Consider the following 21,400-nt stretch of genomic DNA (forward strand, 5'->3'; position numbering starts at 1 on the left):
TAAATTATCTAGTAGCAAGAAAACAAGTAAAAAAGTCAAACTATGTAATTCTATGAATTCTGTGTATTCCATGAACATAATTAGGTATACCAACAACAACAGAAACAAAAATAATAAAACTGTATTTGGTAGAACCATGAGATTTCTTTTTACCAATATATTATTAATGGTGTAATCAATTGTTAAGAGCACAAGTTTTAGAGTCAAATTGCTTGGCTCAAAACCTGCTGTAAATTACCCACTTACTAAATATGTGGCCTTGGGTAAGTCACTTAACCTGAGCCTCAGTTTCTTCATCTATCAAAATTGGGGTATTAGAGTACTTATTTCATAAAGTATTATAGTTGTAAGGACCAAAGAACACATGTAAAGTTACTAGGAAAATACCTAGCACATATCAGACATGTAAATTTCAGGTATTAATATTAATATATGGCCTGAAATTAATTTCACGCCTCACAATAGATAGCTCAGGTTAATATATCTGAACCTCTGAACCAAGGCTCTATTATGCAGCTCCCACTGAAGCCAACTCAAGTATCACTGCCTTCATTCCTTTAAGTCTAGTCATTGACAGATGGAGAGATCAATAAAGTAACTGCATAATAAATAGTAGCCCATCCTAATTATGGGTACTTTCTATTTTAACACTGTAAAATAAAAGGGTTTTGTGTATGTTTAATGCAAAAAAAAAGGTTGTTTATAAATGTAAAGTTTTACTTGGATAAGTTAGTATACTAGATATGGTTAGGGATAGGGGAACAAATGTCTTGGAGTTGATTTAATTCAGGTATTCATAAAAATTACTCACATTTATTTACTGTTTATTACATGTGATAGGAAATATGTAGATGTGCATGACTGGTTCTGATCTTGAGGAAGTGACAGTCTTGACAGGAAAACTTACACGTGAATGATTAAATTAATAGCTTATTAAGTTAAATTGGTAACTAATTATTAATTCATAATAAAATTATTAGGTATATTATTTGATGCCAAACAATAGGGGACAAGAAAGAAGTAACAAAGGAAGAGATCACTGTAGGACGGGTTTCTCAACCCCGGCACTACCAACATTTTAGACTGGATAATTCTTTGTTGTGGGAGACTGTCCTGTGCATTTTACAATGCAGCATCTCTGACCTCTACCTAGTGCCAGTAGCATTCTCCCACTCCTAGTTGTGACAACCAAAATGTCTACATACAAGTGTCCTCTGGGGCACAAAGTATCCCCCATTTGAGAATCAATGCTATAAGGGAAGAGCTCTACCATGGCACTCTATCAACATTACACAGATCCACAAAGGCTTGACAGCAGTCAGACCCAAATCATAGTAGAATGCCCTGAAATTTCTGCTGCAGAAAGAGAAGATAAGCCTGGTGAAGAGTCTCCATGAGGCAGTTTTCCATTCCTGTCTTGTGGAAGACTAACACAAGCTCACTTCTCATCTGTCTCCCTAATTTCAGTTGAGCACAGAGCTTTCTACCCCTCTCTTCTTTACAGCCCAGTTGAAGCCCTCTGTTAAGACTATAAAGCTGCATACAGCAGAAACTAACACAACATTGTAAATCAACTCTACTCCAATAAAAAATAATTTAAAAAAAACTATAAAGCTGCATGGATGTAGTTTACATTTTGCTCCTTCATGGCAGAGCAACAAATCGCTTGTGTGGCCTGTCATCTGGTCCCTGCTGCTCTGTGTCGTCCTGTGGAACTAGGAACACAGGGAGCTGACACCATGCTGACCTTGTTCTTGCTGTCTGTATAAGTAATTCAACACCATTTGTGCCCACTGTCTCCGTACCAGCCTAATATTTGGAAGTATGACAAGCCAATCTCATAGCTGCCACTGTGCTGCCACTTTGGGGCTGCCTGACTGCTTGCCAATAATGTAAACAAAAGCATGTTTAAAAAATAGTTTTTAAGATACAACAATGAAAGGGGTAGAAAGTACCGAAGAAGTTTAGCGGAATGAACTGGAAAGAACTGGGCAGATTATGAAGTTTATAAAGATTATAACTCAGATCTACTAAGTGAGACATCTCAAAATATGAATTCTGTTCAGGCTGACTTCTTGCTAAGGGAGAAAAGGTCTGATACTCATACAGATATTCATATACTGGTATGACAGTAACACTGAAATTCTCCTGATCCAATCGGTAAATAGCTCTGCCCCATGGTAAATGGGTAAATAGCCAATCAAGTGTCTGCCAACTGCCCTCACCCCTTGACCTTCCCAGGATCCAGCACCTAAAGGAGTAATCTTCAGCACAACAAATGGTATACAGAACCCTGCTTCACTGCTAATATTTATTCTAATAAGTTGGTGCCCATATTATCCTGGTTCTTCATATTTTTAGTATTACCACCAAGAACAAGACAGTATATGCCTGAAGAATATAAATTACATACACACACACATGCACACCATTTTTTTTCTAGTATCAAAAAAACGTTAAAAAGGAAACTTTAAAAAGGACTGGAGGGCTTTCCTGGTGGTGCAGTGGTTGAGAGTCTGCCTGCCGATGCAGGGGACACGGGTTTGTGCCCCGGTCCGGGAAGATCCCACATGCCGCGGAGCGGCTGGGCCCGTGAGCCATGGCCGCTGAGCCTGCGCGTCCGAAGGCTGTGCTCCGCAACGGGAGAGACCACAACAGTGAGAGGCCCGCGTACCGCAAAAAAAAAAAAAAAAAAGAAAAAAAAAGGACCGGAAATAAAAGCAGAGTAGAACTGTCAAATAAAGAAGGGAATAGACTAAGAAGGGCTGGCAGCAAAGCAATGGATAAAAATTACAGCAAACCAAGGAAATAAAGCTATACTAAAGATTCCTGTTAAACTAAGTAAAATAAAATTATACATTTTCCTAAAATATCTGATACCATAGTAAAATAGTTTCTTGCACTCTATATGGCTGGCTAAGGGTGATTTTATGAATGATTCATTACAACAGACAGGATATTAGAAATAACTGGGTAACTAAATTGGTTGAACAGAGACAACAGTATTAAAGAGACATCTTACTCCAAATGCATGATTTCAAGTAGGCCTTCAATATCACCAGGTAATCAAAAGATATGTCCCTGTCCATTCACTCTTCCATTTAGTGACTATTACAAATCCTCATCTCTCTTCTCAAAACTCCTATCCTATCCTCACTCTCACCTGATAACCTTTCTTTCTACTTCCCTTAGACGACTAAACCAACCAAAAGAACTTCCACAGGCTTCTACACCACATCTACCCTATATCAGCATCTGTACCCTGATACTTTGCCTTCCTACCTGGTTTCATACATAATTATTCAAGCCCCTATTTCATCTCCACTCACATATTCAAGGATACTGCCCCAGCAATTCCTCTTTGACTCTTTATATCATAAATCTTTTCCTGTCTAATGGGTCATTCCTATTAGCATACAAACATTCTGTTATTTTTCCTAATTTATAAGAGCCTTATTTTGTCCCCACTTCCCTCCAGCTACTATGCTATTCTTTTCCCCCTTTTGCAGCAAAACCACTCCAAAGCATTGTCTATGGCTACTGTCCCCAACTGCCCTCTGTCCAGAGATTTCTCATAACAACTGCTCTTCTCAAGGTCAACAAATGACATCCTTTCTAAATCCACTGGTCAGTTCTTAGTCCTAATCTTCTTGACTGACCCACAGCATCTGACATCATTGACAGTCCCTTTGCATAGTCTTCCTTCTTCATTTATCTTACAGGACAGCACATTTACTGGTTTTCTTTCTGCCTCACTAGGTCACTCCTCATTCCCCTTTGCTAGCCCCTCCTTTTGTCCCAGACTTCTTAATGTTGGAAGGGCCCCAGGGATCAGTCCCTGGTCCTCTCTTCTCAATTTACACTCACTCCCTTCACTATATATCTACCCTTAAGTTCCATCCATATGTAAACGGCATCCCAATTCCTATTTTCAACTCACACCTCTCTCCCGAACACCAAAACATATATGTAATGGCTCCCTCAAATATGCCTAACAACATTTCTGGCAACTCAGAATTTCCAGTATCTTCAAACCAGAACCCCTGATCTGCCTCCTCAAAACTTGCTTCACCTACAGCCTACCCCAGTGAAAGTAGTATCAATTCCATCCTTCTGGCTGCTCAAGTCAAAAGTCTTGAACTCATTCTTGGCTATTTTTCCTCTCACACACAATATCCAATCCATCAGGAGAGTTTACTGACTCCACCTTCAAAGTATGTCCAGAATCTCGGGGCTTCCCTGGTGGCGCAGTGGTTGAGAGTCCGCTTGCCGATGCAGGGGACACGGGTTCGTGCCCCGGTCCGGGAGGATCCCGCATGCTGCGGAGCGGCTGGGCCCATGGGCCATGGCCACTGAGCCTGTGCGTCTGGAGCCTGTGCTCCGCAACGGGAGAGGCCGCAACAGTGAGAGGCCAGCGTACCGCAAAAAAAAAAAAAAAAGTATGTCCAGAATCTCAAAGCTCACCAACTCCACCACAACCACTACCCTGATCTGAACCACCATCATCTCTTCCATGGATTACTGCAAAAGTCTCCCAACTAGACTCCCCATTTCTACTCCTGACCCTGTATAGTCAATTTTCAACACAGCAGTCAGAATGGTCCTTTTGAAACATATGTCAGATCATGTTACGCTCTGCTCAAAACCTTCCCCAATGATAATCAGAATAAAACCCATTTTTTTTTTAAGAAGACCTAAAGAGTCTTCCATTTATTTCCTGTCAGGACCTTTTCAAGTTTGGAATAGTTTGAGATCAGGCACAAGACAAGGATGCTTAATCTAGCCTCTTTTATTCAACATAATATTGGACATTCTAGCCACAGGAATCAGACAGCAATCAGAAATAAAAGGAATCCAAACTGCAAAGGAAGACTTAAAACTGTCACTGACTGCAGATGATATGATACTATACATAGAAAACTCTAAAGACTCCACTAAGAAACTATTAGGACTAATAATTCAGTAAAGTTGCAAAATACAAAATTAATATACAGATATCTGTTGCATTTCTATGCACTAATAAAGCTCTATCAGAAAGAGAACTTAAGAAAACAATCCCGTTTGCAATTGCATCAAAACTAATGAAATACCTAGGAACAAATTTAACTAAGGAGGTGAAAGACCTGTACTATGAAAACTAAGAAAGTGATGAAAGAAATTTAAGATGACACAAATAAATGGAAAGATATACTATTCTCATAGATTGGAAGAATTAATGTTGCTAATGTGCCCATAATGATCTAAAGCAATCTATGGATTCACTGCAGTTCCTATCAAGGTACCAATGGCATTTTTCACAGAACAAATAATTCTAAAGTTTTTATGGAAACACAAAAAACCCAAAGAACCAAAGCAATCTTGAGAAAGCTAGCAGTATCACGCTCAGTGATTTCAAACTATGCTACAAAGCTATAGTAATCAAAACAGTATGGTACTGGCACAAAAAAAGACACATGGATCAATGGAACAGAATAGAAAGTCCAGAAATGAACCCATGCTTATATGGTCAATTTTCTACAACAAAGGATGCAAGAATATACAATGGGGAAGAGACAGTCTTTTCAATAAATGGTGTTGGAAAAACTGGACAGCTACATGAAAAAGAATGAAACTAGACCTCTTTCTTACACCATATACAAAAATAAACTCAAAATGGATTAAAGACTTAAATATAAACCCTGAAACCATAAACATGCTAGAAGAAACACAGGCAGTAAACTCTTTGACAGTGGTCTTAGTAATATTTTTTTGGATCTCTGTCCCCAGACAAAGGCAACAAAAGCAAAAATAAACGTGTTAAATTATATCAAACTAAAAAAAAAAAAAAGCTTTGCAAAACAAAACAAAAAGGCAACCTAATGAATGGGATAAGACATTCACAAATGATATATCTAGTAAGAGGCTAAAATTCAAAATATACAAAGAACTCATACAATAGCAAAAAAACAATTCAATTAAAAATGGGCAGAGGACCTGAATAAATACTCTTTCAAAGAAGACATGCAGATGTCCAACAGGCACATGAAAAGAGGCTCAACACTGCTAATCATCAGGGAAATGCAAATCAAAAACCACAGTGAGAAGTCACCTCCCAACTGTCAGAATGGTTATCATCCAAAAGACCAAAAAAATAATTGTGGGCAAGGATGTGCAGAAAAGGGAACCTTCATGCACTGTTGATAGAAATGCAAACTAATGTGGCCACTATGGAAAACAATATGGAGGTTCCTCAAAAAATTAAAAATAGTACTGCCATATGATCTAGTAATTCCACTTCTGGGTATTTTTCCAGAGAAAACAAAAAAACTAATTCAAAAATATATATTCTCCCCAATGTTGATATGTTCATTGCAGCATTATTTACAATAACCAGGATATGAAAGTAACCATCAATAGATGAATGGATAAACAAAATGAAATATATACATATATTCTTAGAACCAGAAAGCAGAAATGGTGGTTGCCAGGGGCTGAGGGGGATTGGGGAAATGCGGTGATGTTGGTCAAAAAGTACAAACTTACAGTTATAAGATGAATAAGTTCTAAAGATCTAATGTTTAGAACATTAGCATGGTGTTTACTGTTCATAATACCATTGTACTGTATACCTGAAATTTGCTGAAAGAGTAGATCTGAAGTGTTCTCACCACAAGAAAAAATAACTATGGAGGTGTAAAATATCACTGAAGATATTCTATGATGATGATTTATTCATCTATTTAATTTCAAGACAGATAAACCTCAAATATCAAACATGAGTGTCAACAGATAATGGAAGTATTCTTGTAATCATTCATCTGAATCTTCCTCCCACCTACCAAAAAAAGGATTTTCTCAACTAAAAAGTACAAATTTAATCTTTGGAACATATCCCTGTCCCTGTGCAATTTTTAAAGATGGTGTTCTTGAACAATGAACTATTTCACTACACCTTAAATATATTAAGGAAGCTACCTAATCAAACTGAGAGAAGAGTTTATAAGCCAGATATTTCAAAGCTAGCAGTGTCCAATAGAACTTTCAAACAACAGGCACATGTGGCTACTAGGCACTTGAAATGTGGCTAGTGTGACTAAAGAATTGGTTTTTTAATTAAATTTAACTGAACTTTAATTTTCATAGCCACACGTGCCTAGTCCCATTTCAAACTATTAAAAATTTCAAACAGGAACGAGCTGGCTAGATCTTCTGATTTGATTTAGAAGCTCTATGTATAGTATAAAATCTGAACCATTATCTTCCATTCATTACTAATTATATACCCACTCTTACTGTTTAATTCTTTTAACTCTTACATTTTACTTACTTGGGTTTAGATGACATGTCTTTGAAGGTGAATTTAGACCTTTCTTTAAGGCGATTTTTCAGTTCTTCAAGTTTGTGCATCTGCTTTACTATTTGTGCAATGCTTAAACTGACTGTTTTATCAGGTGCTGGAAACTCTGCTGAAAAAGTTTGACCTCTACTTATCTAAAATAATAAAATTAGCCAGTTACTTAGGAAATACTCATTTTTCTCCCATACCTCAAAGAAATTTCATCATTTCATTTATCATATATAAATATTGTATTATTCTTATCTATCTATAGCTATAATCACATACTAATATTTCACAATATTAGTGAAATTATATGAGCAATTGCCTAGCAACAGAATTATAGCTAAGTGTTGGCTTTTACATGTCAGAGCTCAAATTCAATCTTCTGTTTATTATTTTAATATATAAGAATTTTAAGCAAGTTAAATAACAATTATAACAGGATCAGTTAAAGGCAATTCAAAATATTTAAAAGAGAACTCTAATCCTTATGATGGGAGGAAGAGCTGAAAAAAGAAAAGTAGTCAAGCCATAGTCTTAGGACATAGCAAATAGAAATTCTAACATTGGGAATTTAAAACAGAGACTTCACTTTAGTAATGGTTACCTGAATGGGATTAAGATATAACAGCAGGAAGTAAGTACTGGATAATGTACTGGAAGTCTGAGACTGTGGGATGCAGAACAGGTGGAAGGGAAGCTGAAGTTGTGTGAATACTCTATGGACAAGGGCAAGATCCCTAATAAGAGGACATCAATCATAAACTGAACCTAAAAAGTGACATAGCAATCAGCTACAATTATCAATTTATTGCCTCTCATCTAAAATCCATTCTTCACTGTCCTGTTTATAGTAGTGGAACATTTCTGTCTTGACAGGCAGCATGATGTTAACTTTTGTCAGCAGAGGGCCCTAGACACTAGAGGAGGAAGAAGCTTTTCTTCCAAGTTCTGTCATCTCTCTGCTTAATCCTAGGGCAGTACACAGTGTAACTAGTAGTACTCACCTCCAGCAAATTTCAACAGCACCACCCCTATGGATGGTTTCCTGGCAAGGTCCCTGGCATGGCACATTCCCCACAGGCAGCTTTTCCCAGAACTTTAAGGACTAAACCACAAACATAGCCAAGGTAGAACTAGAATAATTCTCTAATTCCCTAAGGCTATCCTGGAAATCATTCTGCTGTATTAACAGCATACATAAAATCTTTTCCAAAATAAGGATAGAGACCAGTATTTCTCAAACTGGTGGCAAAGCACGTGAAAATAAAAGTATAAAAAACTCATTAAAATAACATTAAATTTAAAGAAAACAAATATATAATTTTATGAATAAGCATATATCATATTATGCATGACTTTTTAAATACAGGAGAAATATTTAAGTTGATAAGTTTTGTCTTGCCACTTATTTACTATTTTGTGTAAATTATGGAAAGAATAATAATTAATTTTCCATTTTTCCATTTTAGGAGAAAGAATGGGTCAAATTCAGAGTAGACCACATACATGCAGGAGTATTGTATATAAATCACTAAGAAACATTTTAGTCTACCCATTTATTCCTTCTTTACCTAAATCAAAAGATTATAACCAATGGTTATTAAAAATTTTTAACTTATACCTCAAACTGGTTTTCAAATGAGACAAAATATTAACTTAATTAACAAGAAATGCTACACTTACCTCTTCCATCTGATTGACCTGTCGCTGAAACCACTTTAAATAAAAGAAGGAACAGAAAGGAAACAATATTGACAAATCAATTTCTGCAGTGAAATAAATGAGTGTGTGTGTGTGTGTGTGTGTGTGTGTGTGTGTGTGTGTATCAAATATTAGTCCTACACCAAACATCATTTTATCTTAGGGTTCAGAATGGGGCTAAGGCAACATGTAACTGAAACGTAAAATTTTTAAATATATATAGCAGCAAGTTTGGGAGTTATTTTTACTTCCTCAAAACTTAGAAAACGCTTTTTCACTTATATGTATTTCTGTATTAAATTTTAGTAGGCAATATATTGAACATACCTTAAAAAGAGATTCCAAAATCTGAAAATAAAGTTTTAATGAAAACATTTAAAAATAAAGTTCCTCACAATGTATGATATAATAAAATATTTAATTCAAGTCTCTTGAAATTTTCAATCACCAAAATACACAAGTTTCTAAAATATAACTATAAATCTATAATCCAATCACAATATTTTTATATTTACAGAGTTTTTAGTACATCTTGCATAGACAACTTAGTTCTAGAAAAGAAAAAGAATCTTCCATTGTTACAGATCTACATTAAAAAAACCCAAACTAATTCACATATATGATTTCATATATTTTCTTAATATAGGTAAGAAATAAAATTTAAGTTCTTCTCAGAAGAGCATTATTTTTTTCATAGAGCTGAGAGTACAATAATGAAAAGCATTATCTTATGAATATTATTTCTTCAATATAACTTTGCTATGCTAAAAGGTCTAAGAATCAAGATATAAAATATTACACTACTACTTGATTTTTTAAATGGAAAATGCAAAGAACTGGTTTGGGAGATTATGAGAGAATATGAATATACAAAACCTATCACACGGTCCGAACTACCAATATTTACCATTTACTAAATGTAATGCTAACCTGATTACATTTGCCACAAAAAACAACCAAACCCACTCTATTACAACCGAATAAAAGTTTTGAATTACATTATTAAAGAAAAATTTTATTACATGCATTCAGGCAGAAGAAAAGTTGCTTAACTGAAAAAAATCAGGCTAGTCTAAATTTCTCTTCTTTGACACTAACTCTAGATCAACAGTTCAAAAACTGTGACACCACAACCAAAAGCATCAGCATCACCTAAACAACCATATTTGTTAGTAATGCAGATTACTAGGCCCCACCCCAGCCTACTGACTCCAAAGCTCTAGTAAGTAGGACCAGTAATTTGTATTTAAACTATCTATCCCTCCAGTTGATTCCTTTGCATGCTAAAGTTTAAGAATCACTGCACTAAGTAATAAGAAAGCATAGGTCTAAGCAAAAAGGGCTGAGACCCTCAAGAAAACATACCACAGCAAATTAATGTCCACATCTGAAGGAAAATATTTTCAGCTGTATAAGGATTTAGAAAGTAATGTCCAATAAGGCATACTACCTTGCAATAAAGTCATTCTTTCCACTATCTGGAGAGATTCCAAGGTTCTCAAAATCTCCTTTACTGTCTGGGAACGTAATGGGAATCCCTTGTATGTATCAATTCATCCACTCATTGCAGTCAGGGTTCTACAATTACTTAAACCACTTAAAGCCTAGAGAACAGTGGCTTTCTTAACTACTGAACCATCAATAACACACCATCAATTATTACTGGTACTGCTGAATGTAGGACATTATTGATAAAAATAAGTGGAATATGAAAATTGCCCAGAAGTGAGGAAAACCAACATTAGACACAACACTAAGCAGAAAAAAAACTTCTATGATACTACGGAGCAACATCTATAAAGTTCTTGGGGGAAATATTAAACCTCCATTCTAATTTTAAAGATATTATCATTTAAATGTGAAGCCAAAATGAAACTATTTGCAAGAATTCAGAGATTTAGAAACTATTTTACCACACATTCTAACCTAGCAAAACAATAAGTTAATCTCAGAAAATGAACACAAGAAAAAACTATAAGCAAAGTAACAAGGAAATACCCTACTCTACAAAATTGTTGTTAATGGGGCTGGCATTTAATGTAGCTGTTATAAAAAGCTTCCTAAAGAGAAGATAGATAGCATAATGTTTAAAAAAAAAGGAAAGTAATAGTAATATGAAACTGACATACCAGATAGACACAGGGTGTCACAGAAGCCAAGGGAAAGGCACTTCAAGAACAAAATGGTCAACAATGTCAAATCTGCTGAGGTGTCAAGAAAGATGCACACTTGATTTAACACTATGGGAGTCATTACTATCTTCAGATGGCTAGTTCAGTAGACACTGGGGGCAGAAGGCAAACTGAAGTACAGATAAATGGGAGAAATATGAAGTAAGTATAAGAATATTTTTGAAGAGTACTGTGTGGGAAAAGGTAGAACAATGTTGGGCAGTACTGGAAGGAAATATGCACTCAATGGAAGAATTTTATAAAACCTTGTTTAAAAGTCAACATTTTACTTTTTTATGATGGTAACATCCATAATCACATTCCCTGGATACTAAAAATTACTAAAAGGGTAGAATACATCTTGATATTTTTATGGGCTATTTGTATTTCCTCCTTTGCAAACACCTTTTTTATCTCCTTTGAGCATCTTGTATTGATTTACCTTATACTTATTGACAGGTAAATGTTATCTATATACTCTGGATTTCCTCTGTCTGATATATGTGATCTAAGTATTTTCGCTATTTGAAACTTCTGCACTTCTCTTTATGAATTTTTTACACAATAGAGGTTTTAATATAGTTGAATTTAGCAATCTTTCCCTTTATGACTTATATATTCTTCTGTAATTGTTCCTTGCTCCAGGTCATAATGACAGCCTCCTATATCTGTTTCTAAATATGTTATTGCTTTTGATTTTTTATTAGGTCTTTAGTCCATCAGAAAATGATTTTTGTATATACTATAAAGAATAAACTTTTTTTATCTTATAAATAACCACTGTTCCAGGGCCATTTATTATGCTACTACTTCTCTATCATTAATAAAATTTTCCATATATAAAAGGGTCTATTTCTGAGCCTTTATTCAATTCCATTGGTCTATCTAACCTTGCACCAAAAGCACACACCATAATTCATATAGCTTTCTAACAAGTCTTGATATCTGCTAGGGCAAGTCCTCTCACCTGTTCTTTGTCTTCAGAACTCACTTGGTTATTCTTGGTCCATTTAACTTCTATATAAAATTCACAGTCAGTTGCAAATTTCCACCAGAAAGATAAACCTATTTGGGGAATTAGGGAGTGATGACAGCAAAAATGGCTGTAGGGAGTTCCAAGGGCCTATCCTCCACAGAAAACACTGAAGAAAAAGTGAGCAAAAACTGTTACAATCAACTTTGTGAAAACTCTGGGAAACACTGAAGGCTTTACAGGAGCCAAATAGTGATGGATCAAGAAAAATGCAGGTTAAACATGCTAGGAGACCTTTGCGGCATTTAAACTTAGCCTTGCCCCACCCACTTCCCCAGAGCACTGGCAGTCTTAAAGACAGCAGCCTCCATTCCTGGTGTGGGTATATATTACAGTTCTGGAGGAAAAAAGAGGAATTGTGTTTTTCTGTTTTGTCCTGTCTAGAGGTTCCTTGAAGGACTTGTAGCTTTTACCTTTGTTTCATCTCAGAACTCTCTCAGGGCAGAAAACCAGCGAAGTGGACAGTATTCCTCAAAAAAACTGAAAGGTAGTTAAACAAGCCACTGCTCCCTGGAGAAAATGATTATAGCTGAGGCAAACAATATACATGTCAAAGCCTAGAAGTAAAAACGGGAGAGAGTTACTTTGGAAAAATAAGGATTTTGAAATTCCCATATATTAGGGGGAATCTAGTAAGCTACACACTTGCCCAGAGCAGGACTCATGCTCAGAAAATATCGTAGTAGACACTAAACTTTCACCTCTGCCTGGTCTTTAGCTCCACACAAGTAGAAAATTAAGGCTAAGGCAGTTCTGTAAACAGCCTGGCTAAGTTTTAAAGAAGTGCCTCAAAACAGAGCCAGTCTTCAAATGCCAGGAGAATTTTTTTTTCTCCTTTTCTTTATGTTTTTGTGGCTCCAGGCACTTAAGGAAATCTCTGTCAAACCCACTAGTTGACCACATCTATAGGAACAGAAACCTGAGAGATGAAACACAACAAAAACTACAAACTTGAAAAACAGTTTAGATTTCTATTTTCCAATTTGGCACGTAAGAAGCCTAGATCCACCACATTGTCCTAACAACAAGTAAAAAGCTGAACAAATTAAAAATCAACAAATCTTCTTAAATCTATCACAGAACTAAAGTCACAGAGCAAAAACTATGGCCTCCAAAATTGGAGAGACAGGCAATACAGAAGATCACAAATTACTGGAGCAGAAATCTGTGAGCACAAACCTCCACAGTACTGGGGTACAAAAACCTAAAGTGTAAATGGTGAATCGCTGCAGGCTCAGCATGGACAAGCTTGAGAGTTAAAAATTCTGGGGATGGGGCCAAGTTTTGAGGGATTTTTTTTAGTAATTAAACATACACTTACTACTTGGTGTTTACCCAAATGAATTGAAAACTTATACACATAAAAAAACCTGCACACAGATGTTTATAGCATCTTTATTTGTAACTGCTGAAACCTGGAAGGAAGCATGCTGCCTTTCAGTAGGTAAATAGATAAACAACCTGTGGCACAAGACAATGGATTATTCTGCACTAAAAACAAACGAGCTATCAATCCATGAAAAGACATATAGGAATCTTAAATCCTTACTACTAAGTGAAATAAGCCAATCCAAAAACACTCCAAACTGTATAATTCCAACTATACAACATGGTAAAAAAGGAAAAATATGGAAACATAAAAATCAGAAGCTTCCAGGATTTTTAGGGGGCAGGGAGGGATGCATAAGTGGAGCAGAGAGGATTTTTAGGGCAGTGAAACTATTCTGTATGATAGCATCATTGTGATGCATGTCATCATACATTAGTTAAAACCCACAGAATGTACACCACCAAGAGGAAACCTTATGTAAACTATGGACTTTGGGTGATAATGCTGTCAATATAGGTTCATAATTCATAAAAAAGATATCACTCTGGTGCACAATGTTGATAGTAGGGGAGGTTGTGCAAGTGGGAAAAAGGGGTATATGGGAATTCTCCGTACTATCTGCACAGCTTTGCTGAGAACATAAAACTACTCATAAAATAAAATCTATTTTATAAAATAATAGTTTAGGAAAATCACTAAACAATCAATACAGCAAGAAATAAGAATAAAATTTGAGGAGAGGAAAATCTGATGTCCAGAGTTATAAAATTAAAAATGTCTAGTTTTCAACAAAACTTATGAAGCATTCACAAGAACAAGAAAGTACGACTAATTCCTTGGAAAAATAAACAAACATTGTCCCTGAGGAAACTCACATATTGGATTTAGTAGACAAAAACTTTAAATCTACCGTCTTAAACATGCTCAAAAGCTAAAGGAGAGGCTGCGTTCAAGATGGCGGAGTAGAAGGACGGGCTATCACTCCCGCTTGTGAGATCTCTGGGAATCACAACTAACTGCAGAACAATCATCGACAGGAAGACACTGGAACTCACCAAAAAAAATACCCCACATCCAGAGACAAAGGTGAAGCCACAATGAGACGGTAGGAGGGGCGCAATCACAGTAAAATCAAATCCCCTAACTGCTGGGTGGGTGACTCACAGACTGGAGAACACTTATACCACAGAAGTCCACCCACTGGAGTGAAGGTTCCAAGCCCCACATCAAACTTCCCAACCTGGGCGTCTGGCAATGGGAGCAGGTGTTCCTAGAGAATTACACTTTGAAGGCTAGTGGGATTTGATTACAAGACTTCGACAGGACTCGGGGAAACAGAGACTCTACTCTTGGACAGCACACACAAAGTAGTGTGCGCATCGGGACCCAGGGGAAGGAGCAGTGACGCCACAGGAGACTGAACCAGACCTACCTGGCTAGTGTTGGAGGGTCGCCTGCAGAGGCGGAGCGTGGCTGTGTCTCACCGTGAGGACAATGACACTGGCAGCAGAAGTTCTGGGAAGTACTGCTTGGCGTGAGCCCTCCCAGAGTCTACCATTAGCCGCACCAAAGAGCCTGGGTAGGCTCCCCTGTTGGGTCACCTCAGGCCAAACAACCAACAGGGAAGGAACACAGCCCCACCCATCAGCAGACAAGCAGATTAAAGTTTTACTGAGCTCTTCCCACCAGAGCAACAGCCAGCTCTACCCACCACCAGTCCCTCCCATCAGGAAACTTACACAAGCCTCTTAGATAGCCTCATTCACCAGCGGGCAGACATCAGAAGCAAGAACAATAATTCTGCAGCCTGTGGAACAAAAACCACATTCACAGAAAGACAGACAAGATTAAAAGACAGAGGGCTATGTACCAGATGAAGAAACAAGACAAAACTCCAGAAAAGACAACTAAATGAAGTGGAGATAGGCAACTTTCCAGAAAACGAATTCAGAAAAATGATACTGAAGATGACCCAGGAACTCGGAAAAAGAATGGAAGCAAAGATCGAGAAGATGCAAAAAATATTTACCTAGAAGAATTAAAGAACAAACAGAGATGAACAATACAATAACTGAAATGAAAAATACACTAGAAGGAATCAACAGCAGAATAACTGAGGCAGAAGAACGGATAACTGACCTGGTAGATAGAATGGTGGAATTCACTGCTGCGGAACAGAAAAAAGAACGAAAAGAAATGAAGACAGCCTAAGGGACATCTGGGACAACATTAAACACAACAATATTCACATTAAAGGGGTCCCAGAAGGAGAAGAGAGAGAGAAAGGACCCGAGAAAATACCTGAAGAGATTATAGTCAAAAACTTCCCTAACATGGGAAGGGAAACAGCCACCCAAATCCAGAAAAAGCAGAGAGGACCATACAGGATAAACCCAAGGAGAAACACGCCAAGACGTATAGTAATCAAATTGCAAAAAATTAAAGACAAAGAAAAATTATTGAAAGCAGCAAGGGAAAAACAGCAAATAACAAACAAGGGAACTCCCATAGAGTAAGAGCTGATTTCTCAGCAGAAACTCTACAAGCCAGAAGGGAGTGGCATGACATATTTAAAGTGATGAAAAGGAAGAACCTACAACCAAGATTACTCTACCCATCAAGGATTTCATTCAGATTCGATGGAGAAATCAAAGGCTATACAGACAAGCAAAAGCTAAGAGAATTCAGCACCACCAAACCAGCTCTACAACAAATGCTAAAGGAACTTCTCTAAGTGGGAAACACAAGAGAAGAAAAGGACCTACATAAACAAACCCAAAACAATTAAGAAAATGGTAAGAGGAACATACATATCAATAACTACCTTAAACGTGAATGGTTTAAATGCTCCAAGCAAAAGACACAGGCTCGCTGAATGGATACAAAAACAAGACCCATATATATGCTGTCTACAAGAGACCCACTTCAGACCTAGACACATACAGACTGAAAATGAGGGGATGGAAAAAGATATTCCACGCAAAAGGAAATCAAAAGAAAGCTGGAGTAGCAATTCTCATATCAGACAAAATAGACTTTAAAATAAAGACTATTACAAGAGTCAAAGAAGGACACAAAATAATGATCAAGGGATCAATCCAAAAATAACAGTTATAAATATTTATGCACACAGGAGCACCTCAATACATAAGGCAAATACTAACAGCCATAAATGGGGAATCGACACTAACACAATCATAGTAGGGGACTTTAACTCCCCACTTTCACCAATGGACAGATCATCCAAAATGAAAATAAATAAGGAAACACAAGCTTTAAATGATACATTAAACAAGATAGAGTTAATTGATATTTATAGGACATTCCATCCAAAAACAATGGAATACACATTCTTCTCAAGTGCTCATGGAACATTCTCCAGGATAGATCATATGTTGGGTCACAAATCAAGCCTTGGTAAATTTAAGAAAACTGAAATCGTATCAAGTATCTGTTCTGACCACAACGTTATGAGACTAGATATCAATTACAGGAAAAACACTGTAAAAAACACAAACACATGGAGGCTAAACAATACACTACTAAATAACCAAGAGATAACTGAATAAGTTAAAGAGGAAATAAAAAAATACCTACAAATGACAATGAAAACACGATGACCCAAACACTATGGTATATAGCAAAAGCAGTTCTAAGAGGAAAGTTTATAGCAATACAATCCTACCTCAAGAAACAAGAAAAAATCTCAAATAAACCACCTAAAGCAATTAGAGAAAGAAGACCAAAAAAACTCCAACGTTAGCAGAATGAAAGAAATCATAAAGATCAGATCAGAAGTAAATGAAAAAGAAATAAAGGAAAGAACAGCAAAGATCAATAAAACTAAAAGCTGGTTCTTTGAGAAGATAAACAAAATTGATAAACCACTAGCCAGACTCATCAAGAAAAAAAGGGAAAAGTCTCAAATCAACACAATTAGAAATGAAAAAGGAGAAATAATGACTGACACTGCAGAAATACAAAGGACCATGAGAGATTACTGCAAGCAACTCAATGCCAATAAAATGGACAACCTGGAAGAAATGGACAAATTCTTAGAAAAGTACAACCTTCTGAGACTGAACCAGGAAGAAATAGAAAATATAAACAGACCAATCACTGAAATTGAAAACTGTGATTTAACATCTTCCAACAAGCAAAAGCCAAGGACCGATGGATTCACAGGCAAATACTATCAAACATTTAGAGAAGAGGTAACACCTATCCTTCTTAAACGCTTCCAAAATATAGCCGAGGGAGTAACACTCCCAAACTCATTCTATGAGACCATCATCACCCTGATACCAAAACCAGAAAAAGATGTTACAAAAAAAGAAAACTACAGGCCAATATCACTGATGAACATGGATGCAGAAATCCTCAACAAAATATTAGCAAACGGAATCCAACAGCACATTAAAAGGATCATACACCATGATCAAATGGGGTTTATCCACTTGATAAAGAAATGCAAGGATTCTTCAATATATGCAAATCAATCAATGTGATACACCATATTAACAAATTGAAGGATAAAAACCATATGATAATCTCAGTAGATGCAGAAAAAGCTTTTGACAAAATTCAACATCTATTTATAAAAACTCTCCAGAAACTAGGCATAGAGGGAACTTAACTCAACATAATAAAGGCCATATATGACAAACCCACAGCCAACGTCATTCTCAATGGTGAAAATCTGAAACCATTTCCTCTAAAATCAGGAACAAGACAAGGTTGCCCACTCTCACCACTCTTATTCAATACAGTTTTGGAAGTTTTAGCCACAGCCATCAGAGAAGAAAAAGAAATAAAAGGAATCCAAACTGGAAAAGAAGAAGTAAAGCTTTCACTGTTTGTGGATGACATACTATACATAGAATCCTAAAGATGCTACCAGAAAACTACTAAAGCTAATCAATGAATTTGGTAAAGTAGCAGGATACAAAATTAATGCACAGAAATCTCTGGCATTCCTATACACTAATGATGAAAAATCTGAAATAGAAATTAAGGAAACAGTCCCACTTACCACTGCAACAAAAAGAATAAAATGCCTAGGAATAAACCTACCTAAGGAGACAAAAGACCTGTACGCAGAAAACTATAAGACACTGATGAAAGAAATTAAAGATGGTACAAACAGATGGAGAGATATACCATGTTCTTGGAATGGAAGAATAAACATTGTGAAAATGACTCTACTACCAAAAGCGATCTACATATTCAGAGCAATCCCAATCAAACTGCCAATGGCATTTTTCACAGAACAAGAATAAAAAATTTCACAATTTGTATGGAAACACAAAAGACCCCGGATAGCCAAAGCAATCTTGAGAAAGAAAAACGGAGATGGAGGAATCAGGCTTCCAGACTTCAGACTATACTACAAAGCTACAGTAATCAAGACAGTATGGTACTGGCATAAAAACAGAATTATAGATCAATGGAACAGGATAGAAAACCCAGAGGTAAACCCACGCACTTATGGTCACCTTAATTTTGATAAAGGAAGCAAGAATATACAATGGAGAAAGACAGCCCCTTCAATAAGTGGTGCTGGGAAAACAGGACAGCTACATGTAAAAGAATGAAATTAGAACACTCCCTAACACCATACATTAAAATAAACTCCAAATGGACTAAAGACCTAAATGTAAGGCCAGACACTATAAAACTCTTAGAGGAAAACATAGGAAGAACAGTCTTTGACATACATCACAGCAAGATCCTTTTTGACCCACCTCCTAGAGAAATGGAAATAAAAACAAAAATAAACAAATGGGACCTAATGAAACTTACAAAGCTTTTGCACAGCAAAGGAAACCATCAACAAGGTGAAAAGAAAACCCTCAGTGTGGAAGAAAATATTTGCAAATGAAGGAACTGACAAAGGATTAATCTCCAAAATATACAAACAGCTCATGCAGTTCAATATCTAAAAAAAGCAACCCAATACAAAAAGGATAGAAGATCTAAATACACATTTCTCCAAAGAAGATATACAGATTGCCAACAAACACATGAAAGGATGCTCAACATCACTAATCATTAGAGAAACGCAAATCAAAACTACAATGAGGTATCACTTCACAACAGTCATAATGGCCATCATCAAAAAAATCTACAAACAATAAATGCTGGAGAGGCTGTGGAGAAAAGGGAACCCTCTTGCACTGTTAGTGGGAATGTAAATTGATACAGCCACTACAGAGAACAGTATGGAGGTTCCTTAAAAAACTAAAAATAGACCATATGACCCAGCAATCCCACTACTGGGCCTATACCCTGAGGAAACTATAATTCAAAAAGAGTCATGGGGCTTCCCTGGTGGTTGAGAGTCCACCTGCCGATGCAGCGGACACGGGTTCATGCCCCGGTCTGGGAAGATCCCACATGCCGTGGAGCGGCTGGGCCCATGAGCCATGGCCGCTAAGCCTGCGCATCCGGAGCCTGTGCTCCGCAACGGGAGAGGCCACAACAGTGAGAGGCCCACGTACCGCAAAAAAAAAAAAAAAAGAGAGAGAATCATGCACCACAATGTTCATTGCAGCACTATTTACAATAGAGCCAGGACATGGAAGCAACCTAAGTGTCCATCAACAGATGAATGGATAAAGAAGATGTGGCACATATATACAATGGAATATTACTTAGCCATAAAAAGAAATGAAATTGAGTTATTTGTAGTGAGGTGGATGAACCTAGAGTCTCTCATACAAAGTGAAATAAGTCAGAGAGAGAAAAACAAATACTGTATGCTAACACATATATATGGAGTCTAAAAAAACAAAAATGGTTCTGATGAACTTAGGGGCAGGACAGGAATAAAGATGCAGAGGTATAGAATGGACTTCAAAACACGGGGACGGGGAAGGGTAAGCTGGGACGAAGTGAGAGAGTAGCACTGACATACATACACTACCAAATGTAAAATAGATAGCTAGTGGGAAGCAGCCGCATTGCACAGGGAGATCAGCTCGGTGCTTTGTGACCACCTAGAGCGGTGGGATAGAGAGGGTGGGAGGGAGATGCAAGAGGGAGGGGATATGGGGATATATGTATACATAGAGCTGATTCACTTTGTTATACAGCAGAAACTAAAACATTGTAAAGCAATTATACTCCAATAAAGATGTTGGAAAAAAAAGTCAGTTGCATTCGTATATGTTAACAATGACCAATCCAAAAAGAAAATTAAGAAAATAATCCAATTTACCATAGCATCAAAAAACATAAAAATATTTAGGAATAAAATAAACCACGGAGATGAAAGATTTTAACAGAGGGAACTATAAAACATTGCTAAAAGAAATTAAACAAGATACAAATAGATGGAAAGACACCCCATGGTCATGGATTGGAAGACTTACTACTGTTAAAATGTACATAATAGTCAGTGCAATCCCTATCAAAATCCCAATGGCATTTTCTGCAGAAATAGAAAAAATACTAACATTCATATGGAATATCAAGGGCCCCCAAATTGCCAAAACAATCTTAAAAAATCAAAACAAAGTCATAGTCCTCAACCTTCCTGATTTCAAGATACACTACAGCAAAAGTAATTAAGACAGTGCTGCACTGTCATATAGATACATATATATACCTAAAACTAATACAGTGTTATATGTGAATGATATCTAAATTTTTTGTTGTTGTTTTTTTTTTTTGTGGTACACGGGCCTCTCACTGTTGGGGCCTCTCCCGCTGTGGAGCACAGGCTCCGGACGCACAGGCTCATGGGCCATGGTTCACGGGCCCAGCCGCTCCGCGGCACGTGGGATCTTCCCAGACCAGGGCACGAACCCGCGTCCCCTGCATCAGCAGGCGGACCCTCAACC

The 21,400-nt window shown here is 36.9% G+C and overlaps 1 protein-coding gene across 26 annotated transcripts in view; it reads right to left on the reverse strand.

Annotated features, from left to right (window-relative positions):
• CCDC7 (coiled-coil domain containing 7) overlaps positions 1-21,400 on the reverse strand; it is a 290,894-nt gene that overhangs the window by 249,832 nt on the left and 19,662 nt on the right. For 23 of the 26 annotated variants that reach the window (XM_079912715.1, XM_079912716.1, XM_079912713.1 and 20 more), the window contains 4 exons: positions 9,350-9,370; positions 9,005-9,037; positions 7,926-7,988; positions 7,307-7,470 (listed from right to left, as the gene is read on the reverse strand). In XM_079912715.1, the coding sequence (XP_079768841.1) occupies positions 7,307-7,470; positions 7,926-7,988; positions 9,005-9,037; positions 9,350-9,370 (281 nt within the window). Of the gene's footprint in view, positions 1-7,306; positions 7,471-7,925; positions 7,989-8,325; positions 8,388-9,004; positions 9,038-9,349; positions 9,371-21,400 lie in introns of those variants that run through there. The other 3 variants (XM_079912702.1, XM_079912717.1, XM_079912718.1) reach the window with 3 other exon arrangements.

Source organism: Stenella coeruleoalba (assembly GCF_951394435.1).
Source record: "Stenella coeruleoalba genome assembly, chromosome: 2".
In the NCBI taxonomy this organism is placed as follows: Eukaryota; Metazoa; Chordata; class Mammalia; order Artiodactyla; family Delphinidae; genus Stenella; species Stenella coeruleoalba.